The 11,956-nt window shown below is 39.0% G+C and overlaps 1 protein-coding gene across 1 annotated transcript in view; it reads right to left on the bottom strand.

Annotated features, from left to right (window-relative positions):
• Positions 1–5,931: 5,931 nt before the first annotated feature.
• LOC145775433 (uncharacterized) overlaps positions 5,932–11,956 on the bottom strand; it is a 40,622-nt gene continuing 34,597 nt past the window's right edge. The window contains exon 18 of the mRNA XM_082586729.1: positions 5,932–7,671. Coding sequence (XP_082442855.1) covers positions 7,541–7,671 — 131 coding nt within the window. The 3' untranslated portion in view covers positions 5,932–7,540. The remainder of the gene's footprint in view (positions 7,672–11,956) is intronic.

Below are 11,956 nucleotides of genomic sequence, written 5' to 3'. Positions count from 1 at the left end.
CGATCTAGAGTTCTAGACTTGGCTTGTTACCTTGTTCAGTTTTAAACTGACTATTGAGTAACGTGTGGATGTTCATTTAACAGCGATGGAAAATAACAACGGTTGGAGAAAACGGTTGTACCGAAACTGTGTGGAGAGTTATGCGACTTTTAATGAATGACGATCTGGCCGCTCAGATTAATTGGACTGGAAAAAATGTAAAAACTGCCTTTCTTGATCTGAAAATAAAAAAAGTGTTATTTGGTAAGTTGTATTTATATAATTGTATATTTACGTAGTTTTACGAGCTATCGTCAGTAATAAGTGCTGCCAATGCTAACACCATGCATACTACAGTACGATGGTGGAAAATGCCAGGCCTCTTTGTTTTTATGAATGCAAGTTAAATATAAATCAAATCAACTGAGGATTGACAAATTGGAAGTTTTATCAAGGAATGGAATATTTTTTTGTAATATAAACGTTAAAATGTGACAACATCCACTCGTCCAGTATTAGATCAGCTTCTACTATTTAGCCCTGCCTTCCCAATATCACATGCGTGGTTGTTGTTGCTGGATAAAACACGGGTTTCAGCAGTACCTTATCACAAAAGATGTTTCAATAATGCTGAGTTTATCACTGATGAATTACCGGTATATTATATATATCACTTACGTTATCGAAAGCGTTACGTAACGTTTTGCTTGAACCTCCTCCCCCCAATGTGACGCTAACGTAACGCTTTGCATAACCCCCCCCCCCCCCCGTCGAAGGCGTTACGTAATATTTGAACGTTCCCTAATTACAATTTTTTGACGTATTTTTTATATTACTACCCGTCTTGCTACGTCATTGGAGGTTTATACCAATATACAGTACATTTAATTGTGAGTTAGTAGTGTAACTAAGTTGTTGTGAGCGAAATTGTTTTCACAGAGAGCTCATTTTGTATTATTACAGATGTGATTCGAAGGCAAGCCAAGGCGATGGACAAAGATATCGAATCTGCAATGAAGCGATATTTGAAGGCGGCTGGTGACAGAAACGAAAAAGAAAGAACTGGGCAAACAAAACTTCTGGAGCAGATAAAAATTCCGACAATACATGAACGCTATCTGTTTTTTGATTGTTTGTTGACCTTTTAGTGTTCACTTTTAATATGTTTACTGTTGTTATTCAAACGTGTTTTCGGAGGGGTGTTTTGCCGCCAGTCCTAATCCCTAACATTGCCCCGAACCCAAGCTCTTTGTCATCAAAACGACCTGTTCCCAGTTTTTTTTCATATTTACCTAATGGATGTCGAAACGCAATAATCACTAGTGATTGTTGATATACTGCATATATCCTACGTGGGTTTACGATTTTTTCATGCAATGGTAGGCTATGTTATGAGGGTTTGAATTTTGTGTTATCTGACTTTGAAGGTTACCAGCATGACAGCCACAACAAATGTGCAAACGAAAATGCGTTGTGGTCGTCGTTTAGGCGGCCCTTCCCTATAATTGTGGTTGCCGTGTTGGCAACCATCAAAGCCAGATAGCACGAAAAATTCATTAATTTGAATTTCTCTGCTGGCTGTGTATTAATATTTATTACATCATAGAGTACAGTGGAAGCAATAGTGTTTTTGATGTTGCTGTGTATTTTCTTCCAGTGCTGTGATTTTGACGTATTGGAACACCTACCATATATGCTTATTGCTTATTTGTAAAAGCCCCACAGCTGTTTAAAGGCCGCATATCGAAATACTTGATGAAAAAATTTCAAACTTGGTAGGAATTGTTCTCATGTTATACTAAACTCATTTTTTGAAAAAAATATATGATGACGTCATCAACAAAGAAAATATCGGAGGGATCCATATGGATCCTTCGGCGTTTACGGCAAAATCACACACTTTATTTTTTCAACTTTTTGGAGTTTTTTTATTGGTTTTATTTCATGTTATGCTTGTTAAATTTAATTGTGTATTTAATTTTTCGATTAACACAGACGTTTCACCAATATGTTAATTTTTCTGAGGGGACCTCTCGCTAAAATCAATATTGGTGTGTAGCCATTTGTGCATGCAGCCTATCACATTATGCAGCCATTTATGATAGTAAAAATTACATATGAACTCCACACTGCTAGAAGTGAAAAAAAACAGGGCTGCGGAGTTGGAAGGATTTTGTCGTGTCAGAGTCGGCAAGTTATAAACTGAGGAGTCCGAGTCGTATATTTTTCGCCCGACTCCACAGCCCTGTAAAAAACATCACCAACAACAAACGAAATCATTGAAATAACAACAAAACAAATAACGAGAATGAGCTTATTCCAGTCATACAGAATTTGAAAATTGGGCATGGTTTTATTTATATTTTTTGTTAAAATACTACGTTTACATCAAAATTGTGGAAAGTGGTTCATTTCTTTCAGTTACTTTGCTCTTGTAAATATACGTGACGTCACATAGCAACTGACGGAATAGCAAGATATAAAAACCACGGTATGCAAACTGACGATTTCACACAACAATGCTGAGTTATTTTGTGTGGTAAGCAACAAAGCAGTTTCTATCATTGCTCAAGCATAAGCAAACATGACACTTCATACAGTACACCCTGCTTTGGCCACTTTTACAAAGCTTGCATTTTCTTTTGTCACATTTGTATTCTGGCCAGTGACTTACATTGTCAAAGCGGACGTCTGCAACCGGAGATGGTATTACAGGGGCTTTTCTGGGGGTGCTAGACATACCACTTGATCTTCGTTTCAAGGGCCGGCCAACTCCATTAACAATGGCTCTAGAATGAATTAGTGCAGAAGCAATTTCAAGTGTAAATTTGAGTAAACTTGACTGTTTTTTTTTAGGGATGCCTAATTGCGTGCAATGTCGGCGGTACAACAGCCAAGCATTGACTTTCGAAATGTCCACACAATGAAATACTACTTTTAAATACCATCATTTAGATTTGATTTGCGTACGGTAAAGAGATATCAGCATGTCTGAAAGATCCACACCACCCATGTTCTTGTTGTACTCGTGAACAACGGTCGGGCAGTAGATTTCAACATACTTTTTGTTGACCCTGTCCCATCGTTTGACGGGACCACCAGCATCTGGGTCACAGTACGTGGAAGCCATTTGGATGCATTTATTATCAAACCACTTTGTAACCGTAAGTCCTGAGTTTGCATCAGTTTTATAGGCATGAGCCCCTCGACCTTGTTTTTTTAATTCCTTTTCAGAGGGCAGAGGGCACTGTTTAACCCGATCTGATCTCAATGTGGCAGTGACCAAAAATCCCATGGATTTTAGTTGTAATAATAACTGCAAAGAGCAAAACCAGTTATCAAAAAAAATCTTGAAGTTTTGATGTTGAGGTAATTTCTCTGTTAGTTTCAATACCGCATATGATCCAGTACACTTTTGTCCATCTCCAGACGTTGTAGCTCCTTGGTATAAAAAAAAATCGTACATCATTCCCGAAGTGCCAGACCGCACAAAGTTTTTAAATCCCCATTTCTTGGGTTTTTTTGGATTGTACTGTCGAATCCCACTGTAAACTGTTTTGGCAGGAATTATCTGCTCATCAATAGAGTTTTCTACTTCAGGTTCCAAAGCATTACAATTTTGTTGAACATGGTCTAAAACTGGTTGAACTTTGAATAATTTGTTTTTCTTATTTTCATCGTTGTCGAGTAAAGTGTTGTCATTCACGTGTAAAAATCTCCGTAGTGTTTTATACCTGTTTTTACTCATTACGCTTGCAACTGGTTCGTAGCGAGTTTCCTGGGCCCAATACATGTCGTAAGCCGGTAATTTAACAACAGACATCAACATTTGCATTCCCACAAGCTGTTCAATTTCATCTTGAGATGTCTCAACAGCATAGCACTCTTTCTGCATTCCATATAAATTAGTTTGGTAAGCAATGTGGTTGTTCAAATCTGGCTTCCAAAACATCTGAAAGTATTTCAGAGGGGTCATTTCATCTATGTTTGTGGAAGGTAGACTAAAACAATTCTGTGCAGAAGTTGATGCAACCATGGGAGTCATTGTTCGCCATCGAAACGTGTGCTTGGACAAATTTTCTGTTTGATTCACTTCTGCATCTGCATTTACACATTGTCCAGACTCTTGCTCTAAAATATTTGGACCACTATCATCTACGATTCTTTGTGGAACTGTTAAACACTCAACACTTTCCTCTTCGTCACTTTCGTCCAAATCTTCCATTTCAGACTCAATATCTGGCTCCAACACACGAACTAATACTTCTTCTGCTTGATACATTTCTTATTATTCTCAATTCAATTACCAATAAATTCTGTAAAAAATGAGACAATTGTTTTGAATATTATCTACAATCACTATCTTTGCAAAGTTTTAGTCTATCCTGTTAGAAATACGCCTAGCACTGCTGCATTACTCAACTGAAACTTTCCAAATAAGCAAGCTGCTAGCCAAGCCAAAATTTCAATGACAGCCGCAGGTTCCATATGGATCCCACGTGTTTCACAGTAACAATTCAAGCGAAACGAATTGAATGCATACATTCTTTTGTTTGCGAAAAGGGGATACGCTTTATCTTCTGCACGCTGGTAAAAAAATTATAAAAAAAGAAATTGCAGAGATAATATTATAGGCGATCAAAGTTAGGGGTGTTTTTGGCCTTCCAGGGGGGGTGTAGATTAAAGTTTTACCAGGGGTAGTCTATGCCTAAAAGTGGTAATACAAAAGCAGTTTAGGAAAATAAAAGCATGCTGCCATCACGTATGACTATTTATTTTGGTCTATATGCAACAGTTTTGGAAAAAATGAGAGTTGAATTTATGGTATCCATATGGATCCCGTGGCCGTTAAAGGGTTAAGTGAATTTTGACAGTTTTCGCGCAAACAATAATTTTTAAGGCAATAATAATAATAACATTTAATAAAAGCCCAACAGCTGTTAAGTGAATTTTGACGGTTATCGCGCAAACAATAATTTTTAAGGAAGAAATTCTATTAAAAAAAACTTTCTTGGTTTTCGAAACTAGTTGTATAACTTTACAGTTATATATTACTATATATACTATAGTTATATATAACGATATATAACTAAATATAACTATAGTTATGATACTGTAGTATGTAGTACACAATTCGTTTATAATCGGGAGTAAATTTTACTTACCCTTACCCTAGGGTAAATCGTGCAAGCAAAAATTTGAATCACACTCACACCCATTATAGTTTCGAAAACCAAGAAAGTTTTTTTAATAGAATTTCTTCCTTAAAAATTATTGTTTGCGCGATAACTGTCAAAATTCACTTAACAGCTGTTGGGCTTTTATGAAATAACCTCATGTTTATAGTCTAGCTTTGCTCTCACATGGCTTGGACTTGTAAATTGTTTTGTTATTTGTATTACAAATGATCATAAAAACCGCCATTTATTAATTACTGAAACATTTTTTAGCATTGTAGGCTATTACGAAAATGGAGCTGTGGGAAGACTGTGTATTAAAAATCTTCATTGTTTTCGTTGTTTGACATTCTTGAATTGCGTCTGGCTTTAATCACAAAAAGACAATTAATACACAAAATGCTTCAAAAAGTTTTAGTGTTTTGTTTTGGTAATTTCGCAAAACAACAGCTGCTGATGGTGGCCGAAAAAAAGGGCTTCAGCAGGGTGGCATTCGTCAGCCAAGCGACAGCGCGCGCAGCCGGAAAAACGTGCCAGTAAGTTTAGCGAAATTTGTTGACATACAGACAGCGCGCCGTTAACTGACTTGAGCGACTTTCGTGTTCTGGGCGTTTACGCGCCGCCAACTTTATTGTCGATTTTCGCCAGCGTTACGCCGGTTAAACGATGAGCAGATCGGTGGCGGCTGGCTGGCGATTATCGCTGGCGCGTCGCCAATAACTTCGCTAGCGTGGAGCTGGCTAGACGCCAATCTTTGCTACTTGGGTATCAGCTTTATTGCAAAATAATTCTGACTTTTTGTGCAACAAAAATACAGCATCATTACATAGCATACCGGTAATTAAAAAACTGTCAAAATGCTTCATCACGCTTCGATCAGAATTGTAAAACTTTCGAATTAGCCTACATAGGCTACCCAGTAGGCTATCGTAAGCGTGTTTGTAATCTGCAGGTCGCTGCAGCAGATCAGACTTATTATCCAATCACATCAGACTCAAACACATCACATTATCCAATCAGATCAGACTTATTATCCAATCACAAGACAAGATTTAAATCAGCTGAATGCAGTCATCAGACTCATGCACGTTGGAATGTAAATTAAATGGAAGCTTTGCCGTCACTGGCATGGTTTAGAGGGCAGGGCTAGAGAATAGTCATCTCGATGACGTTGGTTCGATCGCTACCCCAGCCATCACTCGTTTATTTTCTTCTATAATTACCAAACAAAGATTAAAGAAAGTAAGAGACAACTTTCTGGCTGAATGCCAGAAGGCTCCCAATGCTGCAATCAGCCAGAGAGTTGAGAAAATTTCCTTATGTTAAAATGTCTACCGGTCCAAATACCCCATCTGCTGCAGCGATCTACAGATTACAAATACGATTAGGCCTACCATAACTATTTGTCTACTTTCCAAGCGTTCAACGAGTATGACATAAGCCGGATTTCGTAGGATGTTTGTTGATTGCGTTAAAGCAAACTTGGTTCAGGGCTACAAAAACAGCAGCCTAAGTTACAAAACAAGCGACAGAAGTCATCTAAATTCTAAACAACGTCGTTTTATCAATTCAAGCAGAATGCATAACATTTATGAACTCAAGAATATGTAAGCTAACTATAGTCGGTAACGGTTCATTGGACAGAACTTAGTAGACATGAGCCTACATTCATTAATGAGCTAGACATTTTAATATAAACTCATCTAATTGGGTAAATGATAATGGCGAGCAGCTTATGTAGTTGGCTGACTACATTATCATGAACTGCATAATCTGCAAAGCTCCAAAAGTGGGAAAAGCTGACTGAAAAAAGGCGATCTGGTACTAAGACACTTCCTCAAATGTGCGATTTCATACTTTATAATCAGAAGAAATCGCTAAGAAAACAAAACAATAGTTTTTTTTTCCCAAGTCTAAACCATAAAGTTATTTGGCTAGGCATTTGACTCATTTGATATTTGACGTATTTGACATTGAAATCATTTAACTCACAACAGTATTTCAATAAAGATGTTCTCCAATAAAAAGGTATTTCAATAAGGGGTTTTGCAACATAATTTTTAATGTGGAAATGGACTACTGTTGTGAGTGATAGCCTAGTTACCCAAGTAAAATGATGTCAAGGTTGAGACTTAGGAAACAAAAACTATTGATTTGTTTTCTGCATTGCATTAGCCTATAGCTTATATTAGCTTATAGCCTACGCTTGTGCCATACTGCATTGACATGATAGTTCACCAATGTTTGAAGTTTACGCTACACAGTAAAAACTATATATAACACTTATAAGCTGTCTTTTATACTTAAAGTCAACAGTGAAAATGATAATACGGAATCGCCACTGAGGGATGGTCTGATGCAAGCAGAACACCTTAGCATTGTGGCTACATATGGATCTGTTGTTCTTGCACATTTGAGTACGCAGCAAACACGTCCTGCCACTGTGGCATCAGATAGTTTCTAAAGATGTCGTGTTCTTTCTCCCACTCTCTCAAATCCTCTTCCGTCACGTCACCTGCAGTAAAAAATTTGTAATTAGTCTATGTAAGTTTTATTTGTAGCTAACTGCTCTAGGCTGCTGCTGAGCTGAGTCGGAGTCTGCGTCGCTTTCTGATCTAGTCTTGTTCTGAAACGATCCCTGTTCCATATCTACAAAGCTAAAACCTCAATTGCTAAGGTAACAGGGATCAGTAGTCAGTAGATGTAACAGAAAATATATTTCGCACTTGCTAGTGCATCGTCAGTTCTGATCAGGTGTTATTTTCACCCACGCTTGCTAGACCGGGAGCCAGGTCGATTTATTTGACTGTCTGGGTCAGTAGGTTTGACAAGTGTTTCTAGACTGAAATTTTGTGTAGATTTCAAAAATAAACCTCTTACTTGCACTAGCCTGACCGTTTTTGTTATATTAAGCATTTTCCGAGATGATACCTGTCAATATCGCTACATCCGTTAGGGTGCACAATTTGCCCCCCGAACTTTAGCAAAAAGCCTGAACTTTTTTTTGCTGATGAGGTTATCTTAGAAAACAACTTTTGCAAAGTTTCATTTTGATTGGACAAAGTTTAACCCCCTCACCCGGCCATTTTCTAAGGGGACTAACGGCATTTTCTTCACATTATCGCCACTAGATGGAGCTGCTTACAAGATGCAACTGCATATTTACTTTGGAAACATACCCCCCCCCCCCCTCTTCATTCTGCATAATTTAAAAAAAAATTTATCTGAATTGGCCAATGGGAAGCAGAAATATGGGCAGTTTTGTGCTCTCCCCTAGCGCAAAACTGCCTCTAGTGGCCAAAACATAACAACAATTATCTCCTTAAATGTTCATCCAATTGAAGCAAAACTAGTGTCTAACCCCCCATTTTCAAGGTTGGTGAGTTCATTTTTGCTGCTAGTTTTAAAGATTCTAGCCACTAGGTGGCAAAAAACCTGCTTTTCATAAGTTTAAGCTAACGTAACCGCTTGAATTGACTTCAAATATGCAAAGCTTCAACAAATGCAACTCATTGAGATGTATATCATTGAAAACAAACAAAGAAAGAACAGTGCAACATCTATTGTAATTGTGATAGATATTGTACAGCAATAACCTTACACGAATTTCACATCATAAAGGTCACACAGGTAATGAAATAGTAAACTCGCAATGAGATTGTCAGATACCATGACGCTGAATCTATTTTCCTATTTCTTTGGTTTGGTAATTTTTTTCGGGAATTCTCTACTATTTGTAAAATGTTTTGGTATCGTTTTTCCTTGAAAGCAGTACCATGAAACTCCTGGACCAGTTTGACTCCTCGCTCTGCTGTGACATTAACCACACTGATGTTATTCACAATTGTTTTTGCAATTTTGTAAGTCTCATTGTCATCCCAGCTTTCGATAGGTTCTCTTACAAATGCTGAGTCAATTTTCAAGATTTTAAAAAATGACCAAGAATCTTCTCCAATATAGTCCTGGAGATCCCTGGATGTCTGCTGGGAGTTCAGGAAAACAAGGTTTTCCAAATCCAGAGCCAAACCTTTTTGTGCACACACCGTCATTTTTAACTAAGATCATTTTTTGTGCCATCAGTTCTTTGGTTGAAGTTTTCACACTCTGACTCAAAAAGGCCAACGGTACAAGCTCTTCTGCTAGATACCACATATGTTTTCCTAAACTTTTCAGAGCTACACCCGCAATGGCACCATCAATTGCTTGATAATTAAGGAAGGAGTGAATGAACAGTTGGTCATTTTTTGGAGCAGTTGATGATTCAGGAGCAGTTAGCCACCACGGGATATAACAAAATACAACAAATTTCACAAAGCGGCGAAGTTTCAACAATTTACTTCTGCTGCTTCTGCTGTGTTGCATGCAGTCATCGATACAGCAGATGGTAATATGTCAAAAGTAAACTTAAGTTACACTACCACTGAGAGATATCGGGTTGAAGCAGTTCAAACAATCTCTGAAAGGATTGCAGGAAATTGGAAACCTCCATCAGTTGCCAACATCCATTGGGATGGTAAGCTTATGGATACATTAGAAGGGAATGAGAAAGAAGAAAAACTGCCAATCCTTTTGTCAGGGGTTGGAGGTACGAAGTTGCTAGGGGTACCAGTTATCCCACACAAATCTTCTGACCCCGTAGGTGAGCTCATTGCAAAAGCATCCAATGAGCTCATAAAGGTATGGGACTGTAAAAGCAGCTTTTCTGGAATGGTGTTTGACACCACTAGATCTAACACTGGAGCTAAAACAGCTGCATGTGTGGCTTTGCAAAAGATTATTTCAAAACCTTTGCTTTGGTTTGCATGTCGTCACCATATTGGTGAGATTGTGTTGACCCTAGTTAGAGACAATTTACAAATTTAACCATCAAAGAGTCCTGAAATTACTACTTTCCAAAGGTTTAAGAAATGTTTCTCTGCCATTCCAGTAGCAGACAAAAACTTTGAATTTTTTGATATTTCACATGAGTTAGCTGAAAAAAGAGAAGAAATTGTTGAAATATGTAACAGACTTCTTGAACACTCAGTTAGCAGAGGACAGTAGAAGGAGTTGGTTCTATTAACTCTTCTTTACCTTGGTGATGATAACACAAAAAAAAACTTTCAAATCATTCAACAGACCTGTTGCTTTGCACAAAGCGCGGTGGATGTCTAAGCTCTTATACGCTATAAAGCTGGACTTATTGGGATCCAAAATATGTGATAATATGAAAGGTAAGTGACCTTCAACATTAAAAAATTGTGCATTTTTGCTTCTAGGTCATATTCACCATGCTGAAGAGACCCGAAAGGTCGAAACAGCACTGTCCAGTGTCCATGGTTAATTAAGAAATTGTTTAATTAGATAAACAACACCAAACGAACATTAACTCAGCACAGACAAGAAATTGTGACAACCTTACCCTTTATGCAAATTTATCTGTGTATTAGACTAACGTTTGATACGGTAGCCTACTGCAGTACTGCAAGCATATTCTTATGAACAAATGATGTAATTGTTCAGGAAAAATCTTTGGAAGAGGTCATTGTTGAAACTTCGCCGCTTTGTGAAATTTGTTGTATTTTGTTATATCCCGTGGTGGCTAACTGCTCCTGAATCATCAACTGCTCCAAAAAATGACCAACTGTTCATTCACTCCTTCCTTAATTATCAAGCAATTGATGGTGCCATTGCGGGTGTAGCTCTGAAAAGTTTAGGAAAACATATGTGGTATCTAGCAGAAGAGCTTGTACCGTTGGCCTTTTTGAGTCAGAGTGTGAAAACTTCAACCAAAGAACTGATGGCACAAAAAATGATCTTAGTTAAAAATGACGGTGTGTGCACAAAAAGGTTTGGCTCTGGATTTGGAAAACCTTGTTTTCCTGAACTCCCAGCAGACATCCAGGGATCTCCAGGACTATATTGGAGAAGATTCTTGGTCATTTTTTAAAATCTTGAAAATTGACTCAGCATTTGTAAGAGAACCTATCGAAAGCTGGGATGACAATGAGACTTACAAAATTGCAAAAACAATTGTGAATAACATCAGTGTGGTTCTTCTTCGTCGTATGAGCTGTTCTTCTGGACTATATGTTTGGGCATGATGTCATCAGCCACTCGACAGTCTCGTCATCCAGGGCCTTCAGTCCAGGCGCTCCATGTGGTGGTTGATGGATTGGGCAGTCATGGACGACATGATCTACTGTCTGGTCTGTGGCGCCACACTCGCATCCCGGTGAGGGAGCCAGGCCCCATTTGCACATGTCTGAACGAAAGCGACCGACGCCGGTTCGTAGGCGGTTAAGCCGGACCCACGCAAGTCTTGCGAGGGACATTCCCGGAGGATGGGGATCGACGTCGGGTAGGAAATCACGGAGTCGGGAAGTGTTGTTTTGCCACTCCATGTTCCATGTGTAGTTCGTCCAGTGTGCCGCACTTATTCCAAGATCTTCAACGTTGTTCAAAAGCTGTCGTGCGGCGGGCACAAATGGGCGTCTTGATTTCAGTCGCTGCTGTCCTCCAGGTAGGCGCTGGAATGTACTGTGGAGGAGGTGGTCGGGGTCCAGTGCGCGACGAGCAAGGGAAATCATGGCTCCTTTACGGCGAAGCTCAGCAGGTTGGATGCCTGCAAGGATGAGAAGGCAATCCGTTGGAGTGGGACGCAGGCATCCAGTCACAGTGCGTAGTGCGTCATTGATGGCGGTGTCAATGTGGCGGGTGTGAGAGCTGCGGCACCACACTGGTGCGCAGTACTCAGCGGTAGAATGGACAAGGGCCAAGGTAGCTGTGCGAAGGGTTTTCGCATCAGCTCCCCAGCCGGA

This window comes from Aplidium turbinatum, chromosome 8 (assembly GCF_918807975.1).
Source record: "Aplidium turbinatum chromosome 8, kaAplTurb1.1, whole genome shotgun sequence".
In the NCBI taxonomy this organism is placed as follows: Eukaryota; Metazoa; Chordata; class Ascidiacea; order Aplousobranchia; family Polyclinidae; genus Aplidium; species Aplidium turbinatum.
This window is presented reverse-complemented; position numbering and strand designations above follow the sequence as displayed.